This window comes from Arachis stenosperma, chromosome 6 (assembly GCF_014773155.1).
Source record: "Arachis stenosperma cultivar V10309 chromosome 6, arast.V10309.gnm1.PFL2, whole genome shotgun sequence".
In the NCBI taxonomy this organism is placed as follows: Eukaryota; Viridiplantae; Streptophyta; class Magnoliopsida; order Fabales; family Fabaceae; genus Arachis; species Arachis stenosperma.
This window is the reverse complement of record NC_080382.1, coordinates 94,304,658-94,320,059: the sequence shown is the minus strand read 5'-3', so window position 1 is coordinate 94,320,059 and position 15,402 is coordinate 94,304,658. Positions and strand designations below refer to the sequence as shown.

At 36.9% G+C, this 15,402-nt stretch overlaps 1 protein-coding gene across 1 annotated transcript; it reads right to left on the bottom strand.

The window, feature by feature from the left end:
- Positions 1-4,845: 4,845 nt before the first annotated feature.
- LOC130932910 (kinesin-like protein KIN-5C) lies at positions 4,846-11,236 on the bottom strand. Its single transcript, XM_057862369.1, has 22 exons — positions 10,864-11,236; positions 10,501-10,659; positions 10,069-10,418; positions 9,844-9,982; positions 9,654-9,751; positions 9,378-9,534; positions 8,868-8,937; positions 8,710-8,786; positions 8,459-8,512; positions 8,281-8,361; positions 8,089-8,200; positions 7,917-8,003; positions 7,657-7,832; positions 7,310-7,471; positions 7,098-7,205; positions 6,764-6,922; positions 6,601-6,684; positions 6,299-6,504; positions 6,120-6,221; positions 5,847-5,956; positions 5,508-5,659; positions 4,846-5,400 (listed from the first exon to the last, which is right to left on the bottom strand). Exons 1-22 carry the CDS (start codon positions 11,050-11,052, stop codon positions 5,206-5,208), a joined length of 3,027 nt encoding a protein of 1,008 aa, XP_057718352.1. The 5' UTR covers positions 11,053-11,236; the 3' UTR covers positions 4,846-5,205.
- Positions 11,237-15,402: the final 4,166 nt, after the last annotated feature.

The window sequence follows — 15,402 nt, the reverse complement described above, 5'->3', positions numbered from 1 at the left end:
ACGTTCAGGTACCTGAAAATTGTGAAAATGACGAGATCTCGATAAATTATGTCTTTACAGGAGAGAAATGGGACCGAAATAAGACAATTGTCAATGAAATATTTGCATATAATGTGGCACTAAATATCATGCATGAAAGTAAGGATCTTGAGCAAAGATCAATCGAATAATGTCGACAAAGGAATGATTGGCCAAAATGGAAAGAAGCCATGAAGGCTGAATTAGACTCACTTGCAAAATATGAAGTCTTTGGACCTATAGTCCGTACACCAGAAGATGTAAAACCTGTTGGATACCGATGGGTATTTGTGAGAAAACGAAATGAGAAAAATAAAATTGTATGCTACAAAGCTCGACTTATAGCACAAGGTTTTTCTCAGAGGCCAGGTATAGATTATGAAGAAACGTATTCCCCTGTAGTGGATGCGATAATATTGCTTTATTTGGTCAGTTTATTTGCATATCATAAACTGCATATGCATTTAATGGATGTGGTAACAGCCTATTTATACGGCTCATTAGATCGGGATATCTATATGAAAGTCCCTGAAGGACTAAAGATATCTAACTCATCCAATGAATATTCGCAAGGGTTATACTCAGTCAAATTGCAAAGATCTTTATATGGTATGAAGCAATCTGGACGAATGTGGTATAATCGTCTTACTGAGTATCTGGCCAAAAATGGATTCAAGAATGATGATATCTGCCCTGTGTTTTCATAAAGAAAACTGCATCTGAATTCATTATAATTGCTGTGTACATTGATGATTTAAATATCATTGGAACTCTTGGAGAGATTCCAACAATTATAAAAACTCTAAAAAAAGAGTTTGAGATGAAAGATCTTGGAAAGACTAAATTTTGCCTCAGCCTGCAGATCGAGCATACAAAATGTGGGATCTTTATTCATCAAACAACATACACAGAAAAGATCTTGAAGAGATTTTATATGGATAAGTCACATCCATTAAGTACCCCAATGATCGTAAGATCTTTAGATGTGGGAAAGGATCAATTCCGTCCTAAGGAAGAAAATGAAGATATCCTTGGTCCTGAAGTACCATATCTTAGTGTCATTGAAGCGCTAATATATCTTGCTAATAATACGCGACCTGACATATCATTCGCGGTGAATTTACTAGCAAGGTATAGTTCTTCTCCAACCAGAAGACATTGGAGTGGAATCAAGCAAATCTTTTGATATCTTCATGGAATGGTTGATATGGGATTGTTTTATCCCTATGGATCCAAGTCACAATTAGTTAGCTATGCAGATGCTGGATACTTGTCTGATCCACATAAAGGGAGATCTCAAACAGGATGTCTGTTCACATATGGTGGAACAGCTATATCATGGAGGTCCACAAAACAGACGATTGCTGCAACATCCTCTAATCATGTCGAAATACTAGCGATACATGAAGCTAGTCGAAGTGTTTTTGGCTCAGGAGTTTAATCCAATATATTTTGTCATCATGTGGACTGATTGATCATAAGATAGCTCCAACTGTCCTGTTTGAGGATAATACAGCATGCATTGCTCAACTTAAAGGTGCATACATTAAAGGTGATAGAATAAAGCATATTTCTCCCAAATTCTTCTTCACTCATGATCTTCAAAATCAAGGAACAATTCATGTCCAACAGATCCGTTCAAGTGCAATCTGGCAGATTTATTCACATAGTCACTCCCAATATTCCCCCTTTGAAAGATTGGTACATGAGATTGGGATACGCCGATTTCGAGACATTAAATGATGTCGACAAGAGAGGGAGACTGTATTCTTTTTACCTTGGTCAGGTTTTTTTTCCCATTGGATTTTTCTTGACAAGGTTTTTAATGAGGCAGTCTCTATCACAAAGGATTTTGTACTCTTTTTCCTTCACTAAGGTTTTTTCCCACTGGATTTTTCTTTATTAAGGTTTTAACAAGACATAATCCTGAATGGTCATCCAATGGGGAGTGTTGTGATAAGGTTATAACGTGGATGCCCATTTATTGTGGATGGTTCACATTCTCTAAAGTGAATGGCATTAAAGAGGTTTTGAAAAAGCAAGCATGTAACCTCTATAAATAGTGAAATGCAGTTTCACCTTCGTACAAGCAATAAAAACAATAGTCTCTCTCTTTCATACTATTCTCTTTCTTATATACTTTAATATTATTAAATATATTAATTATATCTACTATATTGATATAGTAATTCTAGTAAATATTACTACTTGAGTTACTTAATGTTACTTCTTCCTTATTTATTTAGTTATTCTACAACAACTTAAGATTTTTAAATTTTAACTAGCATTAATTAATGGGAGTTTTATATTATGCTATAAATAAAATATGTTGAGGAGGTTTTAAAAACCTCCACACAAAAATTCTCATAAATAAATAAAAATCTTGTAGTAAATGTACCTGAAATCGGAATCTTCTTTTCAGTTTAACCAAACCTATATCAGAATTAAGCAACAATGGGAAATGGTCAGAGCCCACATCACTTAAATGTGAAACAATCGCCCTAGGATAGTTTTCCTTCCATCGCAGAGATACCAAATCTCTATCCAAATTCCAAACATTCTCTGATAAGGGTTTCTTCAAATTGACGATTAGACTATGTGTACTTCCTCTTTTCAAATCCCAAATTCACAAGCTGTCCTTCAAGAATGAAGTCATTAAAATTATGAATAGAAGCAGCTGACTTCATCCTCCCTCCTTTCTCATGAAAGGCTGTTATAGCATTAAAATCTCCTATTACAACTTTATAATCTTCAGCACTGTTCAATATTGATTGCACCTTTGAAAACTATTCTAATTTTAGCTTATCATCGGTATGCATGTATACTACTATCACATCCCACGTTTTTTTGTTGCAGCGGGTCCTCCTATGTGGAATGAATTAGGAATTCTTTATGGTGACCAATCTGAATTCTCTCTCTTTCCTTCCAACCAACCACCAACCCTCCTAACTATCCTTTTGGACCAACACAAAAAGCATTCTGAAAACCAGCATCATGTAACGTCCTCTCCACAATCATGGTGGTGTTTTTTGTTTCATACAGGAACACAATCTTGGGAAAATGGATTTTACATAGCCCTTTCATATTGTGAACTATTAGGGATTTTCCCAAATTCAGACAATTCCACATAATCATCTTAATGGATTCTCAGGTGTCATTTGTTGGGTGGCACCCTCCCCCACAACTACAGCTTGATTTTCTTCAGTTTGGCAAGCTTTCTTCAGATTCACCGCACTCTCTTTAGCCCCTTCCCTTCTCTTCACTCCCGCCTTGATTCTCCCCCCACCAATGAATGCTTCTAGCTAGCTTCTTCATATTTGTCTTCCTTATCCCCATTCTATTGTCTTTATTACTTTTACTAGCGAAACAAAATTGATCTTTAGTGCTTAGCATCCCATCATTCTCTCTTGATAAACTAAACTCCGAATTGAGATTGATTGAAGCATTTTGATTAACCTCAACTTCTCTCAAAACTAAGTCAGTAGTTCTATTGTCATTCTCTGCTATAGTGCTGTGAATGTCTTCTTCTTTTTCTTTCCTCCATCTCCATCCTCCTGGACCGAAAGGTTAAATAATCCTTTAAAGAGGTTGACTGGAGTAGGACCTTTAGGGTTTGTCACTAACTCCACTATCCTTGCTTAAATTGTTCGACTTCTCAACACTTTTTTGTATCCCTAACCCTTCTCCCAATTTGATCAGCCTTCAACCACTCGCCCCACTTCTCTTCGTCCACTTTCTCATTCGCCGCATCTCGTAATTGAATGCTACAATGCCTTACCTCGTGGTCTAAATGACCATAATAATTACAGAAATTTCCTATCTTCTCATACCTTAATTGCATATCAATTACCTTCCTATTAGAACCTGCTATCTTCATGATCCTTCGTAGATGTTTGGTGACATCAAGGTTAACCTGAACCTTAACAATTCTGTCCTCCTTCCGTTTCATATTGAAAAAGTCCACGTCGATCACTTCTCCAATAACTCCTCCCATCTTTCTCTCTAGTTCCTTTGTTTTGTAGTGTTCGGGTAAGCCCCACATCTTAATCCAAATAGGAACATAAGCAAAATCTTTGTCTTCCATCATTTCATCCTTCTTCCATTTCCGTAGATTTAAGATGTAGTTCTTGAATAACTAGGAAGAACTTTTCTCCACCCTAATTATATCAATCTCATTGTCAAAAAAGAATTAGAACACATTCCTTGCATGACTCTTCACTTTAAATCCTGCCGGCTGTCCCCAAATTAAGTGTAGGGCAAATTTCATTGTTTCTGGACTGAAGGCGCAATCAACCAGAATTCATCCCATTAGACTGCATAAACAGCTCTCTAATCCAGCTTGAATATTTTGATCATCAAATACCAAAATCTTGTTGAATTAGTAGTGGTGTCCATCATGTTAAAATCTTGATTCCAAATGAAGATGAATATCCAATCCACTCATACTTTTGAAAATAAGAATTACTCTTCTAAAAAATTCTAGCAAAACATTTTATAAAACCTTAGGAAATTTAAGATGAGAATATCATATTTCCATGTTTGGTTCAAAGTTTGAATAATTATTCCAAAGCAAGTTTGATTCTAGGAAATCAAAATACCATTATTTTAATTTCCACCTTTTTCTGAGTATATTTGATTCCTATGTGAATGAAATGTGAGTAACAAAATAATACTTAAACCACTCACCCCTAAAGGTCACAAAGCCTAATCCCCTTCGGTAGCCAACTATGTTTTGTCATTTACAATTCAAGAAGAAATCATTATTAATAATGAATTCCAATATTAGCAACATACTGTTTAATATGTATAAACGTGTCCATCAGCAAAAGAAACTGTCTCTTTAAATACTCCAACATAACCCTGGTTCCCATTTTCACTTGATATAAATGTGTTCATTACAAGAGACATTAAGTAAACAGGTATCTGCCAAATAATTGACAGGTCAAGAATAAGAATTAACTAGATACGACATCATTACCCTAAAGTTACAAACATTATTTGACCTCTATATTCCATCCCAAGATGGGATTTTACACAAGTAATTTGGCCTAGATTTCACATTGTATCTCATCAACTGATGCTTCTCAAGCATGGAACTACTAATGGTAACAAAAAAACAATGCAATGATACAGATACAAACAAATTTAACTTCATTAAGGACCAAAGCATGCAATTTAGTTGAACCATCAGTTCAGTGCGCTAAGAGGAGAACGTGGAATAAGCGATGGTTTCAACTCCTTTACTGAAGATTCACTTGAATTGTTTTCCCGAAACTCCTCAAGAAGCGATTCCACTGGCAGTGATCGAAGAGACTCGATTGTTCCTTTACTCGGAACGTCTGTTTCACATCTTACTGGTGTATTTCCACTAGGCTCATAGTCCTGCAAAGAGAAGACAAAGCAACAAGCCATGCAATGCATGAAAGGCAGAAAAAGTTTAGTGATGCTTCATTGATAAAACTTGTAGATACTAAATAGAGTTAAAGTACCCTATAGTGCTGTTGAAAAGTTTCGCGAGCCTTCTCTTCAATCGAAGAGGCTTGGCCAGCATGGTCTTCTCTAAAGGTCTCAAGTGTATTTGAATGAGTCTTTACTACATCCAGCATTCCAGAAATGGATTCCCGCTCTTGCGCAGACATGACTGCAAAAATAAAATAAAATAAAATAGAGGATCAAATGAATGCAAAATGAGACTCATTTTTAAGAGAAAAAAATCTGCACAACAGGTAAACCCCTTCATTAAGTTGTTTTAGCTAAGATAAATTTGCAGACACCTGCAGCTGCTTTTTTGCAACCAATTTTGCTATGCAATGAAACGATACACTTACAATCAAACTGCTCAAAGAGATCCTTGCTGTTCTTTGCCACATCTTCCTCTGCTGCAACACGAGCAGAATTGATCTCCATGTCATGTTGCTCATTGCTATTAGAAGAATTACTGTACACAAGTGATTGATATTGCATCACATGGAACAAACTAATCAGTTGATCACAAAAGTATTAGTTTAAGAGCGGATAAGGACTCAATGAAGCACATTTTCAATAAGCATGGGCATTACTGACAGTTATTCTCAGTTTCTTACAATCAATTCACTAGATACCTGATTAGTGACACTGCTGCAGAAATATGCTTGGACTCTTTCTCATTTACAGCCTCATGAGTCCTCTTCATATGCTCTAAAGCTGATCCAGCGGTACTTACACTACAGATATAAAAATAAGACACTACGAATTTTGCTAAAGGAGGACTTGATCAAGAAACCATGGGCAAGCCACTGACCTTTGCTGCATGAGTAACTCCATACGGCAATGCTTTGCTGCAGAATAATCAGCAGTATCCTTGGTCTCTTTCTCTGCTTGCACACAAAAAGATTGCCATTTCCTTTTTGCATGGGACACAATTTCTCCTACTGAAGACACATGTTCGTCAAAGAAAGTCTTGTTCTTAATGCTGCTCTGTCTAAGATCAACAAGCTTTTCATCCACCTGAAAAATTCACCATCGTCCATAAGAAACTAAACTGCGAACCCAAATAAGAAAGATTTACTAAGAAACATTTACGAAATAATACTCAAATCGGACCAGATCCATTTGACGACGAATGTGATCAGAAACTAAGCTGGTCATATCCGCAATAAGCTTCTCTGAATCTGATCTTGATTGCTCCTGTAAAGAATAGGTCAACCACCATAAGCCACCATAGAAAAAGTGCAGTAATATTAATATTAATATTTTACATCACAACCTCGAAAGACTTCCTAAAGTCAGCAATACAATTCAGTTGTGTTTGCTCAGCCTCTGATGCAAAGTCTTCAAGCTTTTTTGATTCTTCAAAAAGCTTATCAACAAATTCTTGAGAGCGATCAGATATATCCTTTATTTGTTCAACGCTAAGATTGAATCTCTGCATTTTGAATAAACAGAGCCCAAAAAAAAGAAAGGAAAAAACACCACTCAGCTAAAGATAAACAAAATACAGCAAAAGAAACTGCATAGAATAAAGAAATAAAAAGGTACGATTGATTCGTGCATAATTATGTTATAGTCTTATAGCCGAAGAGAGAAGTTAAAGATCATACATGGCGCATTTCCCTAGCAAAAACTGCCAGTTCACCCTGCTGAGTTGAAAGAGTGCTCTGAAGTTCATCAAATATTGCTCCAGCTTGAGTGGCCTCAGATTCAAGAAACTGATTGACCAAGGGGAAAAAGATACTTTGTTAATGTTGAACAGAGATGTAAAAACAAATATATAAAATAACAAGGAATACAAATTGAGATGGTTCAAACATACTTCTTGAATAGAACGACCATTGGAGGATATCAGAGAAGATAATTCCTCTAAAGCACCATCTGAGCTCGCCTTATGCAAACGAACCACATTTTGCACTGCCTCAATGTGTGATAAGTACAGGTTTCTTAAACCTGTCACTTTATTTTTTAAATCCAAAACCACCTATACGCAACAAAATGAGGAGAATTAGTGAATTATATCATAACATCCATGCAAACGCATAGCGATGAAATAAACAAGCAAAAATAACAATGAACAGTGAATTAAGAGGATTCAACATATTAAATAAAAACATAGAAGAATATGACCAAAAAAAAGCAGCAGCATTAGATAATTGAGGTACCCACCTTATCATGAACACCTAGAAAAGAATGGCAGAGCGTCTCCACACATGTCAGATGTTCACTCTGTTCTGACAATGATGTCGCAACAATATTGCAAAGACAACCAACCTGCTGGGCAAGCTCTGCTTGAAAATTGTTCACCACAGCCCTGTTATCCAAGTTCAGCTTGTCTTCTCTACCTACGATAACAGATGTATACAAGTCATTAACGGTACAACTTGGATTCTTTGTCAATAATTGCACAGAAAAGGATAAATGCCTACCAATTTTCAAAAACAGTGAAGCATTATCCTGAAGAACTTTCTCCAAATCAGCCCGTAATACACAAGCTTGATGAGCTAGAGCATTTTCTGTCACACACAATTGTTTTAACCACCATCTCAACTTAATACTGCGTAATAAGAGATAAAGACAGAAACACAATAATGAATCTACCTGCTTTTCTCTGCTCAGAAATGATGAAGTCTTTCTCTTTCACGGTATACTGGCATCTCCTCAATTCATCCTCTGTGTTAGTGAGCAACTCACTGGTCTTGTTCAAGTTTTTCTGTAGTTTTTTATTCTTTTCCTGATAAGTGGATGTACATTAACATAACAATAAAGGACCAAAACCAATAGATAGCTAACCTGTGTGGTATCAAGTTTGTTGCCCAAATCAGAGCATTGTCGAACTTGTTCAATGTATCTACTATTCAAATCATCATATTGCTGGTCCAAAAATGAAAAAAATATCAAGCAAAAAAGGAATACACAGGCGCAAAATATCATCTGCAGATATAGCTAATGGTTTTTTAAGAAAACCAACCTTCTGATGATTTTCTATAGTTAGCCCCATCTGCTCAATCTGATCTGCCATGGCCTAAACAATGAAAAATCTTGGATCAATGAAACGCCATGAGAACAATACATGAAACCAGTTTATATACCGAGCACAAAAACGAGAGGGAAAAAGAAAAGTAATTCCATTTCAATCTCAGCAGGTGAAATCACATGGAAAAATATTTTCTTATGAACTAATATTGCTATATCGGTACTTATGATGGCAGAAAAAACTACCTTCCTTTCACTTTCTTCTTGATAAAATCTCTCCTTTGGTATATACACTCCATTTTTCTCACGTGTAGCATAAACCTCTGATCAAAATCACAAACTTCATCAGCAACAATGCAATTTTAGCAGTAATATGAAGAGCAATGAAATTTAGAGATACTCACCTGCCTTCAGGCGTTCAATTTCCCCATAAAGATCCTTAATAAGAGTTGACTTCATCATCTTCTGATTAACCTAATTAAAGAAAAAAGGGGAGAAAAAAATTCTAAATCAAGGCAACGAATCACAACAAAACACATGATAAACATCTTCATTACCTTGCAGTACAGATTCCAATAAGAAAATAGCCAAAACTAATACGGACTAGTTAGTAAAAATTCCTTTAAAAAACAAAATGGGATTAAAAGCATTTAATCTGCCCCAGTTCACTTGGTTCATGTGAACCAAAAAGTGAACTCTCATAAGACGTTGCCATTACAAATAATTGATCAAATGGTGTACCGAAAACACTATATCTGTTTATATGTTTTTATGTATGATACAGATGTAATATACAGAATAACAGTCATGTAATCTTTGTAAAAGCAATATATTTATGAGCCAAATTATACTGTTAAAGATGCATTGTGTAAGAAACATTCTCGACACTTAAATAACTTTAATCATGGACATACCTCAGGCTTATTTTTAATGTGCTTTGCCCTATGTGCATAATCCAGCGTGCTCAAAGTTTCTTCCAAGCAATGAACCGCAGGGGATACTGTCGCTATGATGCATGTTTTGGTTCTTCCCCCAAGGGAATCACGCAGTAAACGTGTCAACTTGCTATCCCTAAATACCATCTTTTTCGTGTAAGCATATAAATGAGGAATATACAAAGACTCAAAGAGCCTCGACCAATTTGTTTATTAAAAGGAGGGAAACAAAAAAACAAAGATAAACATAAAAACCTGTAAGGAACGTGACCAAGGTGCTCCACAAGTGCATTGATCACCCGCCCTAAAGTAAGCAAGCTCTTGTTTATTTCTCCGGCCTCTCTTGCACGACCCTAAGATATGTTACAAAATCAAACAAATTAAGATTTTTGTGTAAAGCCTAGGGTGAAGGATAAAACTAGGAGGTATCCGCCCAATGTATTACCTCCCTAGCACCAGAACGAGATATATTTTCCGAGCCAGCCAGATCCACTAAATTCAGTTTGCCACATTTGATTAGTTCTTCACCTTCTGGGGTTGCCTCTTTGATGTGGATTGTTATTGAAAACAATGAATGTGACCGACTGAAAAAGATAACTATATCTTTAATATAAAATCAAAATATGACATTCTAAGTTCTAACAATTCAAACAATAATAACAACAGCTACCTTGACTGCTTGTTCAACAGAGTTTCAGCAGTGCGTCTTTTGGCAGACCCTCTCTCCAGAAGGGTAAAAATCTCGCTAGCACTCGTCACAATCTCTTCCTCTAATCCCCTTACAAGAACTCCACCTTTGCCATCCTCCATAAGTGGCAGCTGCTTCTTTTGCTTATCTTCCAAAGAAACTTTCGAAAGTTCTTCGGGGGCAAGCAAATCAGTGATCTCTTCATTGTACAATTCCAAAAAAGTGACTTTGACACTGTACTCAGCATTTTGGCTCTCAAGAGTGTCAAAAATCTGTTTAACAGCTCTAGGAATGACTCCAGCCTCTGCAGGCAACTCTCCATTGGGACCACTCTGCAATACAGCAGTCACATAAATCAAAATCACATTCATTGTGATAGGTAGAATACTAACTAGCACAGATGCTGCTTCATACCTTTGACCTTTTGCATTCACCTTCCATAGTGTATGTTTTTCCAGTACCAGTTTGACCATATGCAAATATAGTACAATTAAATCCTTCTAGAACTTCATTTACAATAGGAATAATAGCTTGATCGTAAAGATCTTGTTGTCGTGCATTAGGACCAAAAACCTGCAAAATAGAACATAGAACATGATCACACATCGGAAACCCTAAAAACAGTCGCTCCAGTATTCACTTCTCAAAACTTGTAACAAAATTATTATTCATTTCTGTCAATACAAACAACACTAATTTCAATTTGAACAAATCCAAGGCTTATAAGCAAGAAAAAAAATTATTTGCAAATGAGTAGCAAAGTGCATTGAAGAATACCTTGTCAAAAGTGAAAACCCTGTCAATGTGCTTGCCGGCGATGTTTTGAGAGACGGCGACTTCTCTGTTATAGTCATTGCAGGTGACAACCTGGGGGGCGTTGGAGCGCAACTCGTCATCGCTGAAGGGGCGGCAGCGGAGGAGGACCTGCACGTTCACTCCCTTCTCTTTCTCGTGGCGAAGAGACATTGTCGATTGTGGGAGAGGGAGAGGGAGATAGAGAAAGATGCCCTCTCTTCTTCACTCTGTTTAGTTTAGTAGAGATAGATAGATAGATCCGCTTCAGAAACTCCTCTCTCTGTCTGCGTGAGATGTATCTGAAATGGGGTCAGGGGAAAGGAGAGAGAGAAAGAGAGAGCCAGGGGCGGTGACTGTTGAGTTTGAAATTTGAATTTTCGTAATCCGCTCTTGATCTCTATTATTATATTTATATTTATATTTATGAAATCTCTCCAGAGCTCTCTTTTATTTTATTTTTTTTTTGTCTTGAGGGCTCTCTATTATTATATTTTACTGTGGCTCACTGTTTTTGGTTGTTGGAAAGAACTGGACTCAATTGGCCTTTTTAAGGCCTAATTATTAAACTGTTGGAGCCCATATCCTAATCTACTTTTACGTTTGTTTTTTAATGGCCTCATTTTTAAGGAGCCCCAATCCTGGTCTGATGGGCTTCAGCCCAAGCACCTAATCTTATGCAAAGACCAAAATATAAGGGCCTCACTCATTTCCCGGCTTGATTGCTTATTGTGGTTGCACTTTTTTATATTTGTTTTTTGTCATAAAACTCTAAAATGTAGTTGCTCGGCCTTCGGGTTTGAAAATGATAAGTCATGACATCGTTTAATTATTGCGCAACAGATCAGAGAGACATTACAACAGTTGTAAGAAGTAGAGTCCTTAATAACTGTTACTGGGCAGTTCACAAAGGGTTCAGACTTCAGCCATCGGTGACCGACATAGAGTTTACATCAAGAATGCTATATATGGAAAGTTAGCTACAAATCTTCTACTACTTAAATTATGCAAATGCAAAAAAATGTAGTGGCATCCTTGCCCGATTGCCTGGATGAGACGTACTGGTATTAATTAATGGACAGAGGCTTCTTTTTCCAAATTGCAAGTCTTGAACAAAGTGTCTTAGCTTAAGCTTAGCTTTGATCGGTATTTGGCATTTAATATTAACAACTAACCTTTAGAGAGCAACTCGACCGCGAACACACTGCACAACAGCTCTGATGAGATAAGCCACCAGATGCATCTATGGTTTACAAGTAAGAGTTTTTGCTAACACAATATTTCTTAAGATATTTGATATCAAATAGTTTTATGAAACATATGAAAAATTAAAGTTTTTAACGTTTTATAATATCAATAATGCTCCACATTCATGCAAAAAATACATCCAAGTTATCCAAGCAGTTTTTGCTAGACACGCCTCCCCCGCTTTCCAACTCGTTTGTGATACACGCGCCTAGTATATTAATGTAAACCTTTTCTGCTACAACCTAAACCTTCTTCTCTGCTCGCGTTCTTCTTCTTCTCTACTCACGTTTTTCTTCGTTCTTCTCTGCTAGTTCTTCTTCTTTTTCGTTCTTCTTCTTCAATTTGCATTCCATTCAACGTAATAAGATTCGTCGTTCTTCTCTGCACGCATCCATCTTCTTCATTTTCTTCTTTGTTCTGCTTACATTAGATTTATTTTCTTCTCATTCTTCTTCGCTTTTTTCTTCGATCTAGACATAGCATTTATCTCTGAATCGAAGCAATGAATAATTCAACTTCAAATCAATTGAATGAAAGCAATTTGGATTATTCTTCTGAATCCTATCAAGCGGACGAGGTTTGGAATGCAATTGTTAAATTGAATTGAATTTTATGCACGTAGGTGTTCTGAATTGAATTGAATTGATAATCTCTAAGTTGTAGACACAAGTGTTATGAATTTGATTTTATATAATGGATAATGTTCCGTTCATTTAGTACTATACAATTGATTCGCCTTAAATTAATATTCGGTTCATTGTGCAGACAGCTCTTCAAATTTGAACTTATATAATGGAGAATGTTTCATTCATTTAGTACTATACAATTGTTTCACCTTAATAAAGTGTCCGGTTCATTGGGCAGAAAGCTTTTCAAATTTGAATTTATATAATGGATAATGTTCCGTTCATTTAGTACTATACAATTGTTTCACTCTATGAAACATGTTCGGTTCATTATGCAGACAGTCTTTCGAATTTGAATTTATATAATGGATAATGTTTCATTCATTTAGTACTATAGAATTGTTTCACCTTAACAACATGTTCAGTTCATTATACAATTGGGATAATTTTCAAGACACTAAAAGAAGCTGAAAAGTTTTACAAAAATTATTCCAAACTTGCCGGTTTTTCTACCAAAATAAGGAACACGACTCGGAAGGAAGACGAGGTTAAGAATCAACTAATCGTATGTAGTAGAGAGGGGAGGTAAAAATCCAAAATATCTCCAACTCTGAAGACAAATACCTCAGCTGGGTTAAACTGTCCAGCCAGGCTTTACGTACACATAATGAAGGACGTCAGTCTTTGGACAATTTCCACAATTGTTCTGAATCATTCACACCCTTGCTGTCCAGACCGTGTAGAGATACTAAAACAACACAGGGAGCTAAGCATGTTCGTGCTTTGCACCATCGAAACCAACAAGGAAGCCGGAATCAAACCGAGCAACACTTACCAATCATTCGTAGCAGCAGCCGGCAGTCATTGGGAACTAAGTTTTATAGAAAAAGACGTGAGGAATTACATCACAAGGGAAGTACAGAATGTGTCGAAACAAGATGATGCCAAAGAATTTGGGAAGTACTTATTAAGAATGAAAGAGAAGAACCAAAATTTCTTTTTCGAGCTCAACCTCGAAGGCAATCACTCCATCAAACATGCATTCTGGGCCGACGCAAGAAGCAGGACTACATGCGAATATTTTGGTGACATGGTTTCAATTGACACCACGTACAACACAAACAAGTATTCGGTTCACCCAAATTAAGTCTTTAGGTTCACTAAATTTACACATTTCTGTTCATAAATGTTTGGATGTGTCCATTTATGCAGGTACAATCTGGTTTTTAGTTCTTTTGTGGGCATGAATCACCACGATCAGTCGATACTTCTCAAATGCGCTCTGATGAAAAATGAGGACATCCAATCATTCAAATGGCTATGCGGGTGTTGGCTCCGTTGCAAGGGAGGAAAGGCACCAAAAGGCACTCTCGCCGACCAATGCGCATCGATGTAAAGGGCCATCGAGATGTGCATGCCAACAACAATTCACTGGTGGTGCATCTGGCACATCATGAAGAAGATCCCAAACAAACTAAATGGCTACAAGCGACACGAAGAAATCGAACAAGAGATGAGCCATGTCATTTGGAACTCGTTCACAAAAGACGCATTCGACAGAAAACTAGAACGATTTCCTCACAAAGTATGGCCTCAGAGGCAACAAGAGGCTCCAGGTAACCGAGGTTTCAATTCGAATTATTTTCATACTATTACTTTTTTTTGTTAAAATGTACACAGGTTTCGTTTTAATCCAGCTCATGTTTTCGGTTCATTCTACAGAGCTATACGAAGATCGTCATATATATATTTCAGTTTACCTGGATCACCACTTTTGAGTCGGGATGAGAAGCACACAAAGGAGCGAGAGCATGCACGATATTTTAACAAGTTCATCACACGCAACAAAGATTGCCTAGCAAGCAGAGAGCAAAGAGAGAGAGAATTTGATGGTGTAGATTTTCACACGGTGATACCATGCACAACAAAATCAGTAACAGATGCTCAGTTTCAGCACGTGTGTACCCACGAGAAGTTCAAGGAAGTTCAAAAACAATTTAGAGGAAAGGTGAACTGCATCACAAGATCAAAGCATTTCACCCTAGGTTCACAACATATGAAGTTATAGAGCAGGTTTCTAACTCCACATTCAACAAGTTTTTCGTCATCTACGACGCAGTATCATGAGAGGTAAAGTGCCAGTGTCTACTGTTCAAGTCAAGGGGCATATTATGCCGCCATTCCTTGAGTGTCTTAATCTTCGAGCGAGTAAATAATGTGGCACCGAAATACATACTAGAACGCTGGAGCAAGAATATAAAGAGGAGACATACATATATCAGGAGAAGCTAAGATGAGCCTCTACTGGAGCCGATAAGTAAGAGATTCGACGATTTGGTGTTTCGGTAGCACAATATATGCGAATTTGTGTCAGAGACCGAGGAGCTGACCGGAATTCTGCACTGGGCCTTTGACAATGTCATGGCAGAGATGCAAGAATATCAAGCGAGAAGTAAAGGAAAAAGTTCGTTATCCCACGAAGAAGCGACGTTGAGTGATGTGAACGACCTTCAAAGCCATCCATGTGTCAGAACAAGAGGCTACCCGAAGAACATACTTGGGATCAAACTTGGAAAAAAAGATCTCAAACGCCATGAAGAAAAAGAAAAAGCCAACTCCAAGCGAGATAAATTGATTTGCTTTCGATTAG

Bases quoted from the DNA above. Each gene is read 5' to 3' on its own strand.
- LOC130932910 (XM_057862369.1), bottom strand. From the start codon at position 11,052: ATGTCTCTTCGCCACGAGAAAGAGAAGGGAGTGAACGTGCAGGTCCTC. The intron at 9,752-9,843 runs GTAATACATTGG...AACATATCTTAG, and splicing joins CTCGTTCTGGTGCTAGGGAG to GGTCGTGCAAGAGAGGCCGG. The intron at 8,787-8,867 runs GTGAGTATCTCT...GATTTTGATCAG, and splicing joins AATTGAACGCCTGAAGGCAG to AGGTTTATGCTACACGTGAG.